A 23709-nucleotide genomic window follows, 5' to 3' on the forward strand; every position below is an offset into this window, starting at 1 on the left:
CACTCTGGAAAAACATGTATTTAAAAATTTGGCCAGAAAACTCGTCCATAAAATATCTAACGATTTAAATAAGCCTCGTCTTTGCAACAAAAAAAAAACCCCATAAAATTTAGGATCTTGTGAGGTCCCAGGTTTGAGAGGGTTTTTTTTTCCAAGATGAGGGTTATTTAAATCGATCGATGTTTTGAATGCGTATCTTTCCAGAGAAATAAATAACAATGTGAAATTGAATGTAAGCTTCGATTTAATATACGAAAATAGATAAAATGGACCTTTCAGGTTTCCCCTTTGTCAACAAAACAGAATAAGTGAAACACTACAGGCAAATGAGATAATGTGATTGTGGCGTTGTTAAGAGGTTTTCGTAAATAAAATTGAAGCTTACATTCAATTTCACATTGTTATTTATTTCTTCGAGCTTCGAGCAGCAAAATTTACATCTTTATAGAGAACGCCATTTAACCAGTTGGTTAAAATATATTAATTTGAATTTTCAGTTTCTTTTGGCATTCATCACCCAATCGGTTAACAATCAGTAGCTTGTATTTTATTCAGGCATTTCCGTGGGCTTGGGGTACTCCGACTCCAACTCCCTGCGTTTGCTGTTGAATAAATGAAATATTTATTGTCATTAAATCATCTAAATTCATTTTTTGAGCTTTTTAAAATTTAAAATAGTAGGATCAATATCCACTAAACATGCTCAAAGCGCTTTACAAGGGGTCCCTAGCCAACAGCAACACTTCTCATGTAAGACGGACAGAGTCAACGCCGTTAACGGCCAGGTACTCATTTTACACCTGAGGACGGTAAGAGAATGTGAGTAAAGAGTCTTTTCCAAGGACTCAACGATGCACCGAGTGAGGCTCATAGCCGCTCATATGACCTATAGATAGTATGCGCTTGGCTAAGAATCTCATAACATTGCCATCCGGAAGTATAACGGACTAACACACAAAACTATGTGTATCCATGAACGTTTATAGTCGGGTTAATACAGTTCAGTGAGCATTACTCATAAACGCGGATGGCAAATAAACAATAACAAAGACCTGAGTGACGTCATCTTCGAACCATCTGCTATACTCTCAAAACAGTATTGTGTCGCATACAACGTGAACCTTTTTGCAGGTCTGATAACCGTCGCAATTATGGGCTTGTTTTAACATTGTTGCAATGGGGAACGTTTTTGCATTGGCTTGAGAGTAGCCTATATCCATTACAACAATAAGGCCCTACTAATTTGGGTTATCTGACCTGCAAATATATACACGCCGGTCGAGGTGAACCAGGTGCAAAAAAAACCTGATTACAAAGTTTAAGGGGCGGTTTGGGTCTTTTCTAAAAAAATTTTAATTACCAATATTGGGCGGTTTTAATCATTCTGTATCATCAATATAGTTTAAAAAACAACATTTATGGTGAAAATTTTAATTATCTGTGTTGATACCCATTTTGCGATCTAATTTGGGGGTCTGACATCAAAAAATATAACAATCTTGTGGCAAACGTTCCACAAAAACTAATAAAGGAATGACCTCCATATTCTTCCCTCTTGTCAACGTTGTACCATAGTGTGTCACCATAGAGAGATTTTACGGCTTTAGCTTATGGAATTTTTATTAGATCATCACAACGTTGAGAATCGAAATGTTATGACAAAATTGATGTAAAAAATTAAGATTTAGGATTATAATCTAAAATTCACAAACCTTATCAAAAAAATCTCTCTATGGTGACATAATACATATCTCTGTGTACTGTGGAAATCTTCAGACAATTTCATTGAATAGATTCTGAGAAACGTTTGACACAGTTTCCCATACCCTAGAAAAATGACATATTGAGAAAATAGCAAAATAGCTTCCCGTTTTTCACACATTTCTTACTACCTGTAACATTTTCGACTGTGTATTTCGTGCCTTTATAGTCTTCTTTAAGGATTTGGACTTCAATTATATTATTTCTAAGATAATAAAATATCATTTTCCACCAAAATCTCAAAATCAAATTTTTGAAGGATTTTCCTAATAATTAGACCCAAACCGCCATTTAAAAAAGACCGAAAATATGGGATTTTACTTTTTGGCACTTAAAAAAACTATGTTTATTGTAAAAAAATAAAATAATAATGAGCAAAAATGAATAACAGCTTTTTAAAAAAAAGAACAAAATACCAAGCACGGAACGTTTCGGGCTCGAAACCCTTCTTCACCCAACAACAACAAAATCCAATAAAAACATAAATACATTACTAAAAGACTAAACTAAATATTTCTCTGTTGAATCCATGGAATGTCAACGGAGAGAGGACGTACGAAATATTTAGTCATCCATCTGGTTTTTTTTAGTAATGTACTAAAATGTTTTTAATGTTTTTTGGGATTTTTTTTTGTTGTAGTTGGCTGAAGTAGGATTTGAGCCCGAAACTTTCCGTGTTAGGTATTTTGTTCATTTTTAAAACAGCCCACAGCCTCCATGCAGCTTAGTATCACTTTGACTTTATGTCCACTGTCCTCAATAATAAATAAAAGAGGATGAATGAAACACCACAGATGAATGAAATAAATTATTTCATTCATCTGTGGTGTTTCATTCATCCTGTTTTGTTGATAAGGGGGAAACCCGAAACGTTCATTTGATTTGGTTTTGTAATTATATTGAAGCTTACAATCAATTTCACATTATTATTTATTTCTTCGAGCTTCGAGAAGCAACATTTACACTGTCCTCAATACAAAATATTTTAAATTTCTGGGGCTATATCGTCTAGTGGTATGACACTCGCTTTCGGATCGGAAGGTCCTGGATTCGAGCCTCGCTCAGCGCATAGTTGAGTCCTTGGAAAAGGCTTTTACTCACATTCCTCACCGTCTCAGCGTTTAAAATGGTCCTGGCCAGAACACTTGTCTGTCAAAAAACGCATACGCCTTAGGCGTCATTTTCAGTCTAATCTTTTAAATGTTTTAGTTCAATCCTTTGGCCCCTTGTTAAACGCAAATGAAGGCGCATTAGGGATATCCTATATAATAATTTTTTTACAGATTTATATTTTTTAAAAATTGTAATGATCAGACTATAAACGTTTAAGGTTACTCGTAGTTTCTTGTATTGGTACGTTTGATCCAGCTGGCGGATGTTTTGAGATTTTTATCTAAACGCATAGCATCAAAACCGGTTTGAGACGACAGGTCACAGCTTCAATTACTCCGGCCAATACTTTGACCGGTGACTTGTGACCCAGGTAACAATAATAAAATAAATTGGAACAGAAACTTCGATTTCATTGACAAAGACAGATGATGTGGATGTTTCGGATTCTCTGTTTTTCAACAAAAACACGATGAATAAGACAACGTTTTGGGTTTCCCCTTTGTCAACAAAACACGATGAATGCGACACTTTAGTGCAATCTGCAGACGTGCACTGTGTCTTTGTAAATTAAAGCGACGCTTTTATTCCATTTTTAAAAATTGTAATTTACTTCTTCGAGCTTCAAGCAGCAACAGTTGCATTTGATCCAAGCGCAGGTTTCGTATTGCGTTTAGGTAAAATACTCACAACACACGTCTGCCTTATATAATGTGCGAACACACAATACTGTGTGTAATCTTAAACGTTTTTAGTCCGATTGATATAGAAGGAACGAAGTTGACATCATCCGGCTCTTTGTTTTGATTTTAGACTGTTAGTGATGTTCTCTGTATATTGCATCAATCAGACTATAAACGTTTACGGTTACACACAGTTTTGTGTCTTGGTATGTTTAATCTGGCTGACGAATGTTGTGAGTATTTTGCCTACAAGCTTAACATCACTAATTTAATAATGCGCAATCATCGAAATTTTTAAAAATGTAAAAAGGTATGCTCTTCCGCCTCGACATCATAAGGTATCGTCACCTAGGCATTCCACGAAGGAAGATAGATAATTCATCAAACAAGATGTCAGATGTGAACAGGAATCACCCATGTTGTCCACATTGGGGGTTAATAATCTTGCCCAAGGAAAAAACCAAAAGTTCCTGAAGCGGAACTCGAACCCGGGACCTTTCGGGTCACAATGCAATGCCTTATCCACTCGGCTACTTCGCCCTCCCTTCCTACCCCCCCCCCCACCGAATCATATTGAAATGTCTGTTTAAACACAATAACAAACAGCTGAGTGATGTCAATTTCGTTCCTGCTATAGTTCTATTCCTTTCACGTTAAACTTAGAACGTCTGTGACATTCTCATGCTTGACTGTGACAAAAGCCTTCACACTCTCTAGTTCAAATTCGCGGTTTTAGTATAAGTAGTAGTAGTAGTAGTAGTAGTAGTAGTAGTAGTAGTAGTAGTAGTAGTAGTAGTAGTAGTAGTAGTAGTAGTAGTAGAAGTAGTAGTATTAGTAGCAGTAGTAGTAGTAGTAGTAGCAGTAGTAGTAGTAGAAGTAGTAGTAATAGTAGTCGTAGTAGTAGTAGTAGTGGTAGTAGTAGTAGTAGTAGTAGTAGTAGTAGTAGTAGTAGTAGTAGTAGTAGTAGTAGTAGTAGTAGTAGAAGTAGTAATAGTATAGTAGTAGAGAGTAGTATAGTAGTAGTAGTAGTAGTAGTAGTAGTAGTAGTAGTAGTAGTAGTAGTAGTAGTAGTAGTAGTAGTAGTAGTAGTAGTAGTAGTAGTATAGTAGTAGTAGTAGTAGTAGTAGTGTAGTATGTAGTAGAGTAGTAGTAGTAGTAGTGTGTGTAGTAGTAGTAGTAGTAGTTGTTATGTTGTTTGTTGTGTAGTATAGTAGTAGTAGTAGTTGTTAGTGTAGTAGTAGTAGTATAGTAGTAGTAGTAGTAGTAGTAGTAGTAGTAAGTAATAGAAGAAGAAGAAGAAGAAGAAGAAGAAGAAGAAGAAGAAGAAGAAGAAGAAGAAGAAGAAGAAGAAGAAGAAGAAGAAGAAAAAGAAGAAGTAGTAGTTGTGGTGGTAGATGCTGTTTATGATGTCGTCGTAACCATTGCATTTTAAGTTTTACTTGAACTAGTAAAACGCCCGCACTTTCGCGGGGAAAGAACTATTTTCATGCGATATTGCCTGAATCATTTTCTTGATTAGCTTGATTACGATTAGATACACACTTTAATCAATGTGCTTATCGTCGCTGCCATGCTTTGTTCGGCATGATCTTAATTTATCAGTCAGTAGATATCAATATCAATAAGTCACAAGTCTTTACCACGCTTGGCTTGGGAGGCCTTCTGAAAGCTCCTACAAAGAGAAACAACTTAAATAATATTCCCTCAACTAACCCCAAGAAAAAGTAAAACCTAGAGTACCTTTAACTAACCCTAATAGGAAAATAAACACCCTAACATTATAACTAACCCTAATAGAAAAAAACCCCTCGGACTGCTTTGCACTGCCTTTCAATATTTCACAAATTAAAATGGCGGCCGAGAATCAAAACAATGGTCAAATTAGAAAATTTTAACTTTCACAAATTTATCAAGGTTTGTTCTAGAGTTTTTAAAATGCTTCTTTGTCATGACAAATTGAATAAATAAACGCCTGACAAAAGATCTACGGTGAAAATACAAATTGAAAGAATACTGGGGATGTAAGAGCTTTCGGAATGTCTCCCCTTTACCTAACTTATGTGAAGTCAAATGATAATCTGAAGCAGACGCGAAAAATATCAAGTTTGTTCGGGCTAGAAGCTAGACAGATACAATTGACAGTTTGCCGACAACGTTTAATTAAATATTTCCCAGGGCAATAATTATCACATCGATGGCATAAAAACGACCGTAATATCAGCAGTAATATTAGTTGACGTTATTAATAGGTGAAACTTGTTTAAAATTTCTGTAAATCCGAATACCTTCATGTGATCAAGTGAATAATATCACTATGAATGCCACGATTTGCTGAAAAATGCCAACACACACACATGTATACACCACACACAACACACACACAAACACACAGACACGCACACACACACAAACATACACGCAATTAGAACATACTATTACATAACAACACTGATCACCGCTAAATCAACAACACAACGGAAGTAATAATAATACTTGATGTCATAAATAGATGACGCAAACTGACAACTTTTTACAGTGTCAAAATTAGTTGATTTTGAGAGTGTTAGTGTCGTCGGTACATATTTTATGATATCTGTTTGACTCAACCAACTTTCAAACTGACTTTAAATTATAAAAGGAAATCAAGTTACCTGTTTATCTATCTGTAAAAAAATATATTTCTAATTTTCAAATCTGCGCCGTATCATTTTTTTATTGACTCAAATAAGCACAAATGTTCTCCACAATGCTATATTTTTAAAGAAAGGATGTTTTTTGGTAGTTTCTCATAAGTCATGTCTTTATGTGAAGATCATTTGTTTCACAAATCTTATAATGAAAGTCATTGTTTAATAAAATCGGATTTTTTAAAAATCTGTATTCTACACATTTCTATCACCTTTTTTTTAATTCGTCTTTTTTTTTAGTTAAAACCACAAGTTGCAAATAATGTGCACAGTGCGTTGAACAAACTTAATAATATTTCTTAATTTGAACAAACGCCCCTAATTAGTTTATCTTTTGCTTGATTCCAAAAATGCCATATTTATAATACATCATTATCAAATTCTACATCAACACCGCGAAGCATTGTTGCTCAACACGTAAATGATATACTTATACTTATTGCGATAAGTATTGAATTGTAAGCTTCAAATTATTAGACGAAGGCAGATACTGTATGTGGACGTTTCGAGTTTCCCCTTTATCAACAAAATACGCTGAATAAAATACTGAGGACGAATGAGTTATGTGTGAATAGTAGTTAAGGTGAATAAACAAAAACAAGGATGAGTCAGGAAATAGAATGTCCATTTGTCAGGAAGTACAATTAAAATTGAATTCGTACTTCCTTACCAAGGGGCACATTTAATTCGTACTTCCTTACAAATGGACATTCTATTTCCTGTCCCATCCTTGTTTTTGTTTATTCACCTTAACTACGCCATTCACACACATCTCATTCGTCCTTAGTGTTTTATTAATCGTGTTTCGTTGATATTAAAGGAAAACCCAAACGTCTACAGTATCTGTCTTCGTGTAATAAATTGGAGCTTACAATTCAAACCTTATCGGGGGTTTATTTTGTCCTTGAAGCTTTAAGCAGCAACATTTTCATTATACTTATTGCCAACACAAGTAAGTCTTCCCATTTTATAGACAGTTTCAGCCTTTTGGTCTTTAAAATCTCATCTTATGAGAAGCTCACTAGATTAAATAAAATATCCTTTTTTTATATAAGATATACATTTGTTACAACAGAATTCTCATGACATTATAATCTCCCTTCATCTGCTATTATTGTTAAATGTCCTGATATGATTTTTTTCTTAATAATTCATGTTAACAGCTATTTTTCGTCTCTGTATGCATATGCACGTTTTGGTGCATGTGTGTGTGTGTGTGTGTGTGTCGTTGTGAGGGTATGTGTGTGTAGGCCTTTGAATAAATGAGTGTGTGTTTATACAAAAAATGTCTATAATGCGGTTTTATAATTTTGTGCACCTAGAGCTGTTTTGTCAACGGGATTTGGGCGTTATATAAATAAACTTTATTATTATTATTATTATTATTATTATTATTATTATTATTATTATTATTATTATTATTATTATTATTATTATTATTATCATTATTATTATTTTTATTATTATTATTATTATTATTATTATTATTATTATTATCATCATCATCATTATTATATTATTATTATTATTATTATTATTATTATTATTATTATTATTATTATTATTATTATTATTATCATTATTATTATTATTATCATTATTATTATTATTAATATTATTATTATTATTATTATTATTATTATTATTATTATTATTATTATTATTATTATTATTATTATTATTATTATTTTGATGTTGATATTATTTGCTATAACTGGATCAACATTCACTTTAATCGTCGTGTACACATATGCTGGTGTGACATCCGAACGCAATTATGGGCCTAGATTAACATCATTATTGAAATGGACAATATTTTGCGTCATTTGTTGAGATTTCCATTACAACAATGGGCCCATAAGGAATTGGGTTATCAGACCTGCAAATAAGTACACGTTGACTTTAACCTATGAGAAAAGATAGAATACTTTTTAAAATTTTGTTTTTGGTTGTTGTTTTTGTTTTTTTTTTTTTTTTTTTTTTTTTTTTTTTTTTTTTTTTTTTTTTTTTTTTTTATTGGAGGGGGCGGGTTTTAAAAAAATCTCTTGTAATTTTCTTTTGTTGAGGGTGGGGGGTGTGTCTGTTAATTGATTAATCTATTTATTTTTGATTTTTTTTTAAGGGAATGGGGAAGGGAGGGGGGTTCTTTGTGTGGCTTTTATCAGATCAGGACTTGACTATAGTCATACAACCATCACCAAAAATATTAAAATATGGAAATAAAACGAAAAGATCTCAGTTTTAGATAACGAAATAAAACGACAAGAAATTTTATTACACGATGCATTGAAATCAAACAAAATATATAAACATCATAAAGAGGAAATTTTAAATTTTTAAAAAGATGAAATAAAAGTGAGTTTAACAAATATCCGAAACAAATAAAAAAGAAACCGGAAAATCTAAAACAAAATGTAAACATTCTGGAAACTCAAGTGGCCAAAAACTGAAATAGCTGTTTTCAGGTGCAACTAAATGATCAACGTCGACAACAGACCGGTGCGTCAAGGGAGATTGTTAACTTCCTACTTTAAAAAGTAATAAACAAAATAATAATAATAATATAATAATAAATGGCATTTATATAGAGCTTTACCCCGTTGTCACAGGCTCTAAGCGCTTTACAGTGATATAAAACAAAACATATTACAGTGAGACAAGTGTGAAGGAAACGTGATACGAATTCAATTTAACAACAACAAAATATGAAAATAATATTGCAACATTATGACGTAAAAAGATAAAACTTTAAGCGAGATTTGAACGTTGTCAACGAATCCGAGCATCTCACGTGTGACGGGAGAGAGTTCCAAAAATGGGGGGCCGAAAATTGAAAAGACTGTTCACCTATTTTACGCAATGGCTTAGGTTTGACAAGGATAGATTGGTCATTGCTTGACCTCAAGTTTCTATTGGGGACATATATGTTTAGAAGGTCTTTAATATAGGAGGGACTGTTCGTGCTTAGGGATTTGTAGACAACAGTACAAATCTTATAGGCAACTCTTTTTTCAACAGGAAGCCAATGTAACTCACGGAGAAGAAGAGTTGCTGACGGGTATTTTTTGTTATTGCGTACAATGAGCCTGGCTGCGAAATAAAGCTCCGAAAAAGAATAAAGATACCAAACCCGGAACGTTTCGGGCTCAAAACCCTTCTTCAGCCAACAACAACAACAAAAACAATAAAGACAAAAATACATTACTAAATTCCAGATTGACGACAGAGAAATTCCTCTGTCGTCAATCTGGAATTTAGTAATGTATTTTTGTCTTTATTGGGTTTTTTTTTTTTTTTTATTTTTTTTTTTTGTTGGCTGAAGAAGGGTTTTGAGCCCGAAACGTTACGTGTTTGGTATTTTTGCTCTTTTTTGAAGCTGTTCTAGATATTCATTTTTGTTTATTACTTTTTACAGTCCACAGCTTCTAGCAGCTTAGTATCACTTTAACTTCCTACTTTGTGAATTTCTTCAACAAACGAATCAGGCGCTCTACATCACGCTTTTCTGTGAAAGAAATGGAAACAAAATTATTGATTATAATTGATAGATATGAATAGTATCATAATTTGTGCCACGCATAAATGTGATACTCAATTTTACGGCAATATTATACTAATGTAGGGTGCCGATAATTCTGAACATGAGTATCTTTAAACACATCCTTCCCCCCCCCCCCCTGGCCCATCCTATGCTTCTCCTTCTCCTCCTCCTCCTCTTCTCCTCCTCCTCTCAAGTCTTCCCCTCTTCCTCCTCCTGTTTCTCCTCATCCCTTCTCGTTCATCTTCTTCTCCCTTTATCCCTCCTCTCCTCCTCTTATTCTTCCCTTCATCTTTCTCTTCCTTCTCCTCCGCCTCCTCCTCCTCCTCCTCTTACTCCTCCTCTCCCTCCTCCTCCTCTTACTCCTCCTCGTCTTCCTCCTCCTTCTCCTCTTACTCCTCCTCTTTATCCTCCTCCTCCTCCTCCTCCTCTTCCTCCTCCTCGTCCTCCTCCTCCTCTTCCTCCTCCTCCTCCTGGTCCTCCTCCTCCTCTTACTCCTCCTTTTTACCATTTGACTCAGAAGATGTAGGTTCCTCAGTGGTGACTTCCTCAGACGCCTCCTCAGGAGCCTCCAGGTACTCCGCAATGTTCTTCATGGATTCCCCAAACAGTTCACCGGCCCGTCCAATCTTGTGCATTTCCCACAGCACACTCTGGACGATTTCAATGGCGGTATCTTCGTGGACATCGTCTGGAAATTTTATAAAATGTCCAGAATTGTTACAAAATCAAATACCTGAACGTTGATTAACATCTCTTTTCAGAATTGTTAACTGCAGTTATCTAATTGAATGTATCTTAAATTTAAATGTAACCAGAATTTCGCCAAAATTTCATTGGTATGATATTAAGATTATTAATGCTTGGTTTTGTGTATTTTCTTCTTGCTTTTTGTTTGTTTGTTTTTTTTTGTTTTTATATATATATTTTTTGCTTTGCTTTTGGGTTTTGTTTTTTACTTGTTTATTTATTATTGCTGTTTGGGAGACGTTTTGTTGAAGGGGTTTGTTTGTTTGTTTGTTTACTTTATTTAAGCTTTTTGTTTTGTTTGTTTTGTTTATATTTGAAGATATTTCAAGCTTATTAATAATATAATAATAATAATAATAATAATAATAATAATAATAATAATAATAATAATAATAATAATAATAATAATAATAATAATAATGATGATGATGATAATAATAATAATAATAATAATAATAATAATAATAATAATAATAATAATAATCTTCTTCAAGTACCAAATCTGTGCCAGACATCGGTGATCATGATACGCCATTCATCTCTCTGATCAGATAACCTCAGAAAACTAATATTACTCTTCTCTTTCTTTGTCACCTAGCTGTTCAAACTATTCAAATATGTTTTTCTAGGTCTACCTTTACTCTTTTTACCTTCTATCTTTCCTGTGAGAGCAAGATGTTCAATACATTTATGTCGATTTAGGTGTCCTAAAAATTGCATTCGTCTTTTTCTTATTGTACGAATTAATAGCCTTTTAGTTTTAACATCCTTCTAAGAAACCACATTTCTGCTGCCTCCAGTTTCTTTCTAATGTCTTCTGTAATTGTCCAGCTTTCGCAGCCATATAATAATACTGACCATACGTAGGCCTTCAAAACTCTATGTTTTGTTGTCATTGAGATATTGTGGTTTTTAAAAATTAGACTCATTTTATTAAAACTATCTTTAGCTATTGCAATTCTTCGTTTTATTTCTGTGTTGCATCTGCCATCTGAAGTTATTATGTATCCAAGATATTTAAATGCCTGAACTTGTTTTATAGTTTTTCCATTGCTTATTAAGTTGCATATTGGATTTCTTTTTCTCCTTGATACAACCATGCATTCTCTCTTTTTTACATTTAAGTATAACCCCATACGTTCACTCTCTGTGACTATTTTATTGAGGAGTAGTTGTAAATTTTCTTTTGAGTCTGAAATTAGTGCTGTGTCATCTGCATATCTTATATTATTGATATTCTCACCATTGATTTTAATGCCTGTGCTTTCTCCTAAAGTTCTAATAATTGTTTCGCTGTAGATATTGAAAAGGTCTGGTGACAAAACACATCCCTGTCTAACACCTCGTTTAATTTGTATATATTTACTTAATTCTCCTTCAATCCTGACGGCTGCACTTTGTTTCCAAAATAAGTTTCTAATAATTCTAAGATCTTTTCCGTCTATGTCTAGTCCTTCAAAGATATTAAATAGCTCACAATGTCTAACTTTATCAAATGCCTTTGAGTAATCAATAAAGCAAATAAATAAGTCTTTCTTGACAGAAAGGCCGGGGCTTATGAGCCTAATAATAATAATAATAATAATAATAATAATAATAATAATAATAATAATAATAATAATAATAATAATAATAATAATAATAATAACAATAATAATAATAATGATAGTAATAATGCTGAAAACTTATATAGCGCTATAATTCCGAGACACCAGGCTCTAAGCGCTTAATACTCTTTATTCTCTTATATGTACACGTATCGTTCAGAGCATTGTTTTTGGATTAAATGTGACCTTTAGCCAAACTTTCTCTCAGTCCTTAGTTTTATATCTAGTCTCAATCATGATTAATATTCTCTGCCATTAAATCTACGCTGTAGTTAAGTTGATTCTGAAACCGATTTTAAAAGAAAATTAAATAAAAAGTCATCTCTTTCTGTTATAGTTAGATAGATGGTATGTAGAAAGAATCAATTGAGCATTTATTTATTTTAAAAATTAATTAAAGTTCAAAAAGAATGGATAAGCAATCTTCATAATATACCACAGTTTAATTACATTATTTTTGTAGTGTTACCTCATAGAACATATTTACTCTAATTTACATTTTAAAAATAATTTCGTATTCTATTTTTTAAATGTTGATATGATAGAATAATTTTTTAAAAACAAAAACAAAAAACATTTGTGTGATATATATATATATATATATATATATATATATATATATATATATATATATATATATATATATATTACATGCCACGTATATTGTGCGCATAGTCCTATATTGTGTGGGACAGGCACTATACAAATAAATTACATTATTATTATTATTATTATTATTATTATTATTATTATTATTATTATTATTATTATTATTATTATTATTATTATTATTATTATTATTATTATTTTTATTATTATTATTATAATTATTATTATTATTATTATTATTATTATTATTATTATTATTATTATTATTATTATTATTATTATTATTATTATTATTATTATTATTATTATCAGGGGCCACAAAACAGACGCAGTTCGAAAGTAACATCGGGACCCCCCAAGGAGATAGTCTGAGCCCGATTCTGTTCACAATATACTTAGAACACGCTCTGAAAGAAGTTCGAAAAGTCATTCCAAAACCAACGACTCATATTGAGAATGCAATCCCTAGAGAAATCGCCTATGCAGATGATGTCGATTTTATTGGATCAACACCAGCAAATATAGACATCATACAAAATACCCTCATGAAATATAACCTCCAAGTCAATGCCAATAAAACCGAATTTACAACAATATCGAGGAACAAAGAGGAATGGAAAAGAACAAAGAAAGTCGGCTCACTAATTGGAGACACCGAGGATGTACAAAGAAGAAAACAGCTATCAAACGCCGCACTCAGTAAACTCACCAATGTATGGATTAGAGGTGACAAAATAAAGAGAAAAACCAAACTGAAACTGTACCATGCTCTTGTAAAACCGGTACTTCTGTATAACTGCGGCACTTGGGCGTTGACAAAATCCGAAGAAGAACATCTGGATGCCTTCCATCGCACACAGCTAAGAAGGGTACTGGACATCAAATACCCCAAAAAGATCTCAAATGAATCACTCTATAAGATCACAAAAGAAAGACCAATCTCCCTTGACATTTTACAACAACGATGGCAACTTTTCGGTCACATACTACGCAGGGACAAAAACATACCAGCAAACCAAGCCATGTCGGGATACTTCCAAAAACACGGGAACCTTTTCAGAGGAAGACCGATCACAACACTCCCTGTGATCCTAAACAAAAACCTCACAACACTTGGACAAAGCATTAGTCTCATAACGGCAGGGGACCTTGAAAATCTGAGAACCCTAGCAGAGGACCGGCAATATTGGAGACACCTCACACAGGAAATACTGGAAACAGCCAAGGCGACCCGATCTTTCGGTCGAGACGCGAAAGGCATCTAAGTCAAGTAAGTCAAGTATCATTATTATTATTAACGCTATTTGGAGCCTTTTCCAAAACGTAATTAACTGATTATTTGTTTTGATCCCAAGAATCATTTAGTGTTGCACTAGAAAACAAATACCTGTGAGCAAATCGAAAGGAATGTTTTCAGCTTGTTTGAACTCCCCGGCCATACAAGCCAAATCTTCAATCATGGCCATTGCCCAGACTATTTCAAGATGTTCCAAATCCTCTTGAATTTGAAAAAAAAGAAAGAAATCAAAATTAGATATTCAATTGAGCTTTTATATAGCGCAATATCCACTAAATGGTGCACAAAGCGCTTTACAAAGGGTCCCTGACATACGGCATACACGTAACATGTCGAACGAGACATGACGCCTGTCAGGCGATATTACAATTTTTCCAGACAGAGACAACGCTGTTAACAGTCAGGTACTCATTTTACTCCCCGTGTGGTGTCCGGGGTCCCTCAACTGAGAGGGTCAAGAATAGCCCAACGCCAAGTCAGCGTGTCGTAAAAGGCGACTAATGGTGTGTGATTCCCCCATCTTTGAGTCACCTGGTCCTCCAGGTTGGGGGTTGGCAAAGGGTTAACACCCCTTTCCGTTTAACTCAAACCGTTACAGAAACGCGGACGGACAAACTAAATCCTTTTTTTTTTTTTAGCTTGGGCGACCAATATACAGAGAAGCGGTAAGACCTGGAATGAGATTTTTAAAAAAAGTTAGCTCAGGATAGAGAGGGGTGGAAACTGTCTGTCTGTGGCCTATACCCTGACCCAGGGAGAAAAAGGCAATGATGATGATGATGATGATGATGACTCATTTTACACCTGAGTACGGTGAGAGAATGTGAGTAAAGAACATTTTCCAAGGCGAACCCAGGACCTTCCCATCCGAAAGCGAGTGTCATTCCACAAGACCACGTAGTCGCACAAAATTACGCCCCTCCGTACGGCCTCAGTAGGCTAGATTTCGTCGCCTAGCAATGCCATGGAGGATTAAATAGATGTAACATCAAACAAGCGCCAGGTGTCAACAGAAATAACCCATGATGCAGTTTAGTGGGGGGGGGGTCTGATAGCTCAGTTGGTAAATCAAGCAAAGCGATCGTTCTTGGGTTGAGTCTAGATGTTTTTCTTCCTTTCGTTATAATTAAATAGAATCATAAAAATATTGAAATAAAATCCCCCTTAATCCTCCTAAGGCAAATTCTTCAGAAAATATTGAGATAACCAAAGCGTCATCCGCAAGTGCAGTGCCGCAATGTGAGGAATATGGGTTCAATTTCCTTGTTCTATGAAAATAAAACATGTTGCGGAAGCAGGCCGCGAACCTGTTTTTCCTGGGTGGAATAAATGCAATACCTTACTTACTTGTAACCCCCCCCCCCCTACCCCCAATGTATATAACATGTTAATGTATAAAAACATTGTGACAACTTACCTTTGTGTGCGTCAACGCCAGCTACAAAGCCACACTTTGTGTCCTTTTCAAGATCATTTTCGTCTGAAATTCAATTATAAAAATTAAAATTTGGCCAAACATTGTTTGAGAAAATATTGGGTTTAGAGAAAGGGATTTCATACTTTGATGAATATTTACAAGACTGTAACTAGTCTGAGAAATATCATATTACAACACGAGGCTATTTTACCAGCAAAACCCTAAAGTGACTTGACTTACGCCTCATGATTCCTTGTGGAACATGGGGGGGGGGGGGGGGGGGAACTTAACAGCACTCTTCCATCTGAGATATATATATTATTAATACAGTAATATTATATATATATATATATATATATATATATATATGTGTGTGTGTGTGTGTGTGTGTGTGTGTGTGTGTATGTGTGTGGATCAACATATAAAAAGGAGAAAAAATAATAAATTATTATTCAATTCTCTAAACCCTTGAAGCCGCCACCATTAGCTACCCTTAAAGATATATATGTATATATATATATATATATATATATATATATATATATATATATATATACATATATATATATATATATATATGTGTGTGTGTGTGTGTGTGTGTGTGTGTGTGTGTGTGTGTGTTGCTGTTTACTCTTTTAAATTCTCTTTAAAATAGAGATGCGAATTTGGCTTCAAAGGATTCCGTGTCACACCACCACAATTTCTTTCTTTTCAGGTTCTGTTGTCGAGTCAAAGTATGAAGGGTGCCAACCAATGTATACATATGTACAGGTCTGACATCCAAACCGGCTTATGAGCCTAATTTAACATTTTTTAAATGAATAACAGTGTGAAATTGAATGTAGACGTCTAAGCTTCAATCTGTTTGGCTGACATTCAATTTCATACTGTTATCTATTTCTTCGAGCTTCGAGCAGCAACTTTTACATTGTTGTAATGGACGCTATTTTGCGTCGTTATTTGAGATTTTATTTACAACAATGAGCCCATAAGGAATTGGGTTAACAGACCTGCAAATATGTGCACATCGGTGCCAAACGAATGAGCCCTGATAAAGATGTGAGCCCGGAAGTTTTCCTTATTCATAATTTCAAATAAATCAATGAAACTATAATTGTTTTTTTTTAATAAATAAAGGCAATGATTTGTCTTATGAAATCCATAAAATTAGTATTAGTTATATCGGCATTCTTACATTTTGATATTATTCACCAACTACTACGCTGGGGGTTTTGGTAACTACATATTTCACAAAACCACAGTCTGAAAACTTCTACTTCAGCAAATAATTAAGTGATATGCATGATCCATAATGGATTCCAGCTTGTAAAAGTTATATTAATATATATATATATATATATATATATATATATATATATCTTTGAGGAGAGTACTAACCAAACCACAATGCCTCAGCCAGCTTTGAGACCCGGTGAATTTCTGTATCGAAGTTTTCAGCGACCTCAGTGAAGGTATGTTCCATAGCCAAACCGAACTCCTCCCAGCCTGGAGACAAAACGAATGGGAACAGAATAACATATCAGAAAAGTGAGTGGAGCAGGCACTTATGTTGGTAATAACAAGAAATGAAGAGAGTAGGAAAATGCCAGAAGACAACAGAAAATAAATATTTCGCTCGAACCCGCGACCTTACTGGCTCGACAACTCTGCCTGGCCGGGGAGATCGTGACTCTACCGTATTAGCTATCCACGCCGTCGTGCATAGCTCATACAGGCGGAGTTGTCGTACCAGTAATGTCGCGGGTTCGAGCCCCCATCGGAGCCGCGAAATTTTTATTCTCTGTTGTCTTCTGGCACTTTTCTACTCGCTTCATTTCTTGTTAGAATAACGTATCTCACTATTAGGTGAACAAAACTCACATAATCACACAATTGTTTAATAGAAATGACAAGTCATAACACTGAGATACACCAGTACCGTGTGGAAGTGGAAGGGTCATTGTAATTATTTTTTGTTCACCAGTATAGCGACTGAATTTAGTGGATAATGCATTCTCTCGATTGTCATCGATATTGATATGCTTTTAGGTAGCATGCACTTGATAAGACGGAATAGGGTTCAACAGTCGTGACGTCACTTCAACAGTCGTGACGTCACTTCCCTCGTAATGACGCATAGTAACTTAATAACTGGTTCTAAACTATCGGAATAATGGCGTACGCCCTTATAAAATACTTCGACGAGCATAAAATTGTATCCAGAGGAGAAAATCATTATAAATCTGATCATGTTTTGACTTTTATACATTCTCATCACATGACATGTGAAAAAGTTCTAGCCAGCATGAAGAATAAAAGTACCAATTTTCTTTGTTTAGAACCAAGCCGCTCGTTGCTGGGCGGACGTGACATCAGACTATTGAATCCTATTGAGATGATAATGATGATGGTGGCGGCGGTAACGATGATGATAAGGAGGAGGAGCAGGAACAGGAGGAGGAGGAGGAATGGGATGATGATGATGATGATGATGATGATGATGATGATGATGATGATGATGATGATGATGATGGTGGTGGTGGTGGTGGTGGTGGTGGTGGTGGTGGTGGTGGTGGTGGTGGCAGAGGAGGTGGTGGTGGTAGTGGAGGTGGTGGTGGAGGTGTTAGTGGTGAGGAGGAAAAGGAAGAGGAGGAGGATGAGGAGGAGGATTTTAATGATGATGATGGTAGTGGTTGTGGTGGTAGTAGTAGTGGTGGTGGTTGTGGTGGTGGTGGTGATAATGATGATGATGATGATGATGATGATGATGATGATGATGATGATGATGATGATGATGATGATGATGATGATGATGATGATGGTGATGATGGTGGTAATGATGATGATGGAGTTGTTGTTTATAATAATGATGATGATGATGTTTTTGATAATAATGATGATGATGACGACGACAACAACTAACCTTCACCGCTCGGGTCAGCCATAGCCTTCGTTGCTAATCCTTTGACATTGTGAATGGCTTCTGACATGGCCACTGCTGTGTCCTTAACCGTTTGGAGCTCATCGTGGAAGTCAGCGGCACCAAGCACTGTATCAAATGAAATAAAGTCAATGCACAAATGTGACGCATCGTCTCAAAACGGTATTATGTCGGAACGAACCATATGTTATTTAAGAAATGGAGCTTTTAGATAGCGCAATATACACTAAACGTGCTCAAAGCGCTTTACCAGGGGTCCCTGACTAACAGCAACACTTAACATGTAGAACGGGACATGTCGCCTGTCAGGCGATATTATATTTTTTTTCGGACAGAGACAATGCTATTAACGGCCTGGTACTCATTTTACACCTGAGTACGGTGAGAGAATGTGAGTAAAGAGCCTTTTCCAAGGACTCAACTATGCGCCGAACGAGGCTCGAACCCAGGACCTTCCGATCCAAAAGCGAGTGTCATACCACAAGACCACATAGCCGAATTAAAAGTTGAAGTGGTCAAAAATATAAATTGTTGGCATTAGCACCCAAAAATATGGTATCCAGTCTCTTCAATAAAACATAGAAACACAACACAAGTCCGATATTTCTGGCTATAAATTCAATTTTCAACATCTTAACCAACCCGACATAACACCATTTTGAGGCGAGGGGTCACAAATTGGTCCAATCTTCTTCAAACTGTATTATCTCAAGATATAATTATATGTACGTTAAAAATCGAATATAAAGTCAAAACAGTAGAATTTCAAAAGTATAGCTTTATACCGACGTGCACTTATTTGCAGATCTGATCATCCAATTCCTTATGGGCTCAATGTTGTCATGGAAATCTAATTTTAAAATGACACAAAATATTATCCATTACAACAATGTTAAACTAGGCCCATAAGTGGGTTTGGATGTCAGACCTGCATATATGTAAACGTCGCTGTATACTGTTCACGAAGTGCCATTCACTCTTTGAAAAGTGATAAATTAGGCCGCAGGCACTGGTGGAAGATAAATAGGAATGAACTAATCTTTTTGTCGTCCATTTCAAAATTTTCCAATCTGAAAAATCTTGTGGTATCTATCTCAACTAATATTGCTACTGATGTGTCAGAGTTGTTCTGTAGTATGAATTATAGGATTTTTCATATTCTACGTGTAATTTTCATGCGTTCAAACCTAATTTTCACAATTCAATGGGGGTTTTTTGGGGCCTAATTCACCCAGCTAAAAAATCTAAAAAGGTGTTGTCTGAAACAGTGCCTGTTTTTGCGTTTATTTTGTTTGTTAGTTTGTTTGTTTGTTTGATATCGTTCGTTTTATTTAATTTTGTTATTTGTTGTTTTTTGTTTGTTTATTTTTGCTTTTTTTATTATTTTGTGTGTTGTTGTTTTAAAGATAAGTAGAAGTAGACCCATACCTTCGCCACTGTAACTTCCGCTTTCACTGTTACTTCCGCTTCCATGGTTACTTCCGCTTTTACTTTTACTTCCGCTTCCACTTCTGCTCCCCTTTCCTGGTCTCTGAAAACAACGAAAAGGAGAGAAATGAAGTTTTCTATCATTTATAATTTTTAAATTTAATTACGCCCTTCCGCAAAGGCATCATAAGATCGCATCACCTAGGCATTCCATGAAGGAATATATATTAATCCATCAAAGAGGATGTCTGATGTCAACAGGAATCACCCATGCTCTCCAAGTGAGCAAAGTGAGGGTTAATAATCTTGTACAAGGAAAAATAGAATGAAACCTGGGACCTTACGGATCACAGTGCAATGCCTGAACCGCTCAGCCACCCCCCCCCCCCCACCCCCCTTTTAAAACACTTCTTCTTAATACGTTTACGTTTAAAAGACATTCAGAACTTGAGGCCGGAGTTAATCCCATTTTAAAAGCATTAAATGGACAATAGCAATTGCTAGCTGCCTTCAGATAGAACGCCAGTCTATCTCTTAAGCTTTCTTTCGCCAGATCCAACGGACACAACTACTCACTCACTGCTGTATGGACAGGGAGGTGAGAAAAAACAAACTTGACATCAACCTTGACCGATTGCGTCTGAACCGAGCGCTTTCCAATGGGAACGATCTATATTGAGGCGTTCGTTTAACCAAATCATTAATCACATGATTTGTTGCTGTCCAACGATTGGATAATTATTAACAAATTACAACTCGCTGCTTTGTTTATGAAAGTTGTAAACATACCCATGTGTCAAGCTGAACAAAATGACCAATCGTGATGTTAGATTTTTCAAAATTTGTGAAAACTTTTCACGATGTGAGTCATTTTGAGCACATTTTGCAATGTGACTTATGACCTCCAGCACATGGAAAGTATTATAGATAGTATGCGCTTGGCTAAGAATCTCACAACATCCGGAAGTATAACGGACCAACACACAAAACTATGTGTAACCTTAAATGTTTATAATCTGGTTAATACAGTTTATTGGGAATTACTCATAATCGCGGATGGCAAAAAACAAAAACAAAGACCCGAGTGACGTCAACTTCATTCTATATATAGATAGTGTGCGCTTGGTTAAGAAGCTCACAACATAGCGATCCGGGACTATAACGGACCAACACGCAAAACTAGGTGTCACCTTAAACGTTTATAGTCTGTATAATACAATTTATTGAGAATTTCTCATAAACGCAGATGCTCAGGACCTTCCGATACGAAAGCGAGTGTCATACCACAAGACCACATAGGCGCAGAAAATTACACCCCTCCGTACGGTTAGACACGAATATGATACAATAATAAAAAACTTACCGCCTCAATCAAGGCGACAGCCAGAACAAGAACCAACGCGTACCTAAACATTTTCGTTTTCAGTTTTAGAGCGAAATTACAAACACGAAAATGGAAAATTGTCAGCTGGATTGTCTTTTATAGGGGCTATGGAACCGTCATAAGTGTTGGATTTACGTGACGCAAAACAAAACAAAACTTCCCTAACCACCGAAGGTCTTGCGAAATGGCGTTCGGACAAGTTTGATTATATTCCGCCAAATGGGGAAAGTTTTAACTTGCAAGCACGCATTCCAATCGTTTTAGCAAAACGATAAGTCGTAGTAGTAGTAGTAGTAGTAGTAGGAGCAGTAGTAGGATTAGTAGTAGTAGTAGTAGTAGTAGTAGTAGTAGTAGTAGTAGTAGTAGTAGTAGTAGTAGTAGGAGCAGTAGTAGGATTAGTAGTAGTAGTAGTAGTAGTAGTCCTTCAGAACCTTTAGGTTCCATGGAGCCGGAGGTTATCCCGGTTTCTATAGCGTGAAACGGAGAATAGCAATTGCTTGCAACCCTTTGGATAGGACGCTTGTCAATCGCAAAGTACTTTCTGCCAGGTCTAAGAGACCCAGCTACCCATTCACTGGTGGATAGGGGTAGGTGATGGGGGGAGGGGGACAGAGAATACAACTGGGATTGATCCTGGTCCCTTTGCGTGTGGGGCGCGAGTGCTCTACCAATTGAGCTATCGGGAAACCCAGTTTTACCGTGCTCTGAAAATAAATCTCGTGTTATAAATTTCTACCCGATACCTCCTCATTCAAATATAAATCAATTATAATGAACTTGAGCTTTTATATAGCGCAATATCCACAAAACGTGCTCAAAGCGCTTTACAAAGCGTCCCTGACCAACACGTAACATGTAGAACGAGACAGGACGCCTGTTAGCCGATATTACAGGGGTTTTTTTGACAGAGACAACGCTGTTGACGGCCAGGTAATATTTTTTACCTGAGTACGGTGAGAGCATGTGAATAAAGAGCCTTTTCCAAGGACTCAACTACGCGCCGAGCGAGGCTCGAACCCACGATCTTCCGATCCCAAAGCGAGTGTCATCCCATTAGACCACATAGCCGCACAGGTGATTCGCAATACATGACCCTTTGATCAGTCTCAGACATAATGTCATATATATATATATATATATATATATATATATATATATATATATATATAATTATATATATATCTGTATTATACCCTACTGTGCTAAGCTTAAAACCAGAGATAATAGTACTTAGTCTGGGCAAAATGCCGAATATAAGACTATCATAAAAGCGGACTCTTTAACAGTACCCAAGGAAATAATAACACGATACAGGTGGTAATTCAGAGCCCCCTTGACCAATGGTCATTGGAGCATTCGATTCTCTCTTTATCAATCTCTCTCTGTCTATCTTCTCTCTCTCTCTCTCTATATATATATATATATATATATATATATATATATAATATATATATATATATTGTATCTATCTATCTATCGGTCTGTCTGTCTGTCTATCTACCTATTATCTATCTATCTATCTATCTATCTATCTATCTATCTATCTATCTATCTATCTATCTATCTATCTATCTATCTATCTATCTATCTATCTATCTTTCTGTCTATCAACCTATTTTTCTATCTATCTATCTATCTATCTATCTATCAATCTTTTTATCTCTCTGTCTGTCCATTTGCCTATCTATCTACCTAGATATATATATATATATATATATATATATATATATATATGTCTATTTTCTATCTATATATCTATCTAACTATCTATCGGCCTGTCTGTCTGTCTATCTACCTATTATCTATATATCTATCTACCTAATATCTATCTATCTATCTATCTATCTATCTATCTATTATTGTAATATTTACCACGAATAATAATTCGCTCCATTGTTACATGTCGAGCACTATTCGTACCATATTTGTATCAAACACGATTCAAAATCAATCTTTCTATCTATCTGTCTGTCCATTTGCCTCTCTATCGACCTCTCTCTCTCTCTCTCTCTCTCTCTCTATATATATATATATATATATATATATATATATATATATATATATATATATATATATATTTGTGTGTGTGTGTGTGTGTGTGTCAAAACTTGACGTTACACACGTAGGTATCCGATGAATAAACTCTTTTATAGCTGGACGGGTGGACTGACAGAAATTACAGCTGGTCAGTGTTATTGGGGCATTGAACCATTACGTCCCAGTTGGGGTACAGAAATTATGGTTACCAATAGCTTGACCAATACCAAAATATTGCAATGTTACCCAAAACAAACAGTTTGAGCCATGTAATAGTCTAGCATTCAACTGATAATTAATTAAGGCTTACAGGTGGCGCTTTTGATTTTTTAAAATCACCTTTAGCTCATTAAGTGGATATTGCGCAATGTAAAAGTTGAATTTTATAGCACAAGACAAGAATATGTAAACACGTGACAAAGTAGATAGAAAAGTACCTGAAAAAATATCTCCAAAAGGA

At 35.2% G+C, this 23709-nt stretch overlaps 1 protein-coding gene across 1 annotated transcript; it reads right to left on the bottom strand.

Moving 5' to 3' along the window:
- Nucleotides 1–28: 28 nt before the first annotated feature.
- On the bottom strand, nt 29–21329 carry LOC144967473 (uncharacterized). The gene is made up of 9 exons (XM_078904761.1): nt 21192–21329; nt 19829–19931; nt 18383–18508; nt 16858–16965; nt 15460–15522; nt 14133–14243; nt 10288–10470; nt 9698–9746; nt 29–602 (listed from the first exon to the last, which is right to left on the bottom strand). The coding sequence occupies exons 1-9, from the start codon at nt 21240–21242 to the stop codon at nt 548–550; spliced, it is 849 nt and encodes a 282-aa protein (XP_078760887.1). The 5' UTR covers nt 21243–21329; the 3' UTR covers nt 29–547.
- Between the last annotated feature and the right edge of the window lie 2380 nt (nt 21330–23709).

The sequence above is a fragment of the Berghia stephanieae genome, chromosome 3 (genome assembly GCF_034508935.2).
Source record: "Berghia stephanieae isolate SIO BIC M18660-M18661 chromosome 3, UCSD_Bste_1.3, whole genome shotgun sequence".
Taxonomy (NCBI): domain Eukaryota; kingdom Metazoa; phylum Mollusca; class Gastropoda; order Nudibranchia; family Aeolidiidae; genus Berghia; species Berghia stephanieae.

What these genes read in the sequence shown, in the direction of transcription:
- LOC144967473 (XM_078904761.1), bottom strand. Translation starts at nt 21,242, where the DNA reads ATGTTTAGGTACGCGTTGGTTCTTGTTCTGGCTGTCGCCTTGATTGAG. An exon ending in GGCTGACCCGAGCGGTGAAG is followed by an intron (nt 16,966 to 18,382) that starts GTTAGTTGTTGT and finishes TTTTGTCTCCAG; the next exon opens with GCTGGGAGGAGTTCGGTTTG. An exon ending in TTGTTGAAGAAATTCACAAA is followed by an intron (nt 603 to 9,697) that starts GTAGGAAGTTAA and finishes TTTATTCAACAG; the next exon opens with CAAACGCAGGGAGTTGGAGT.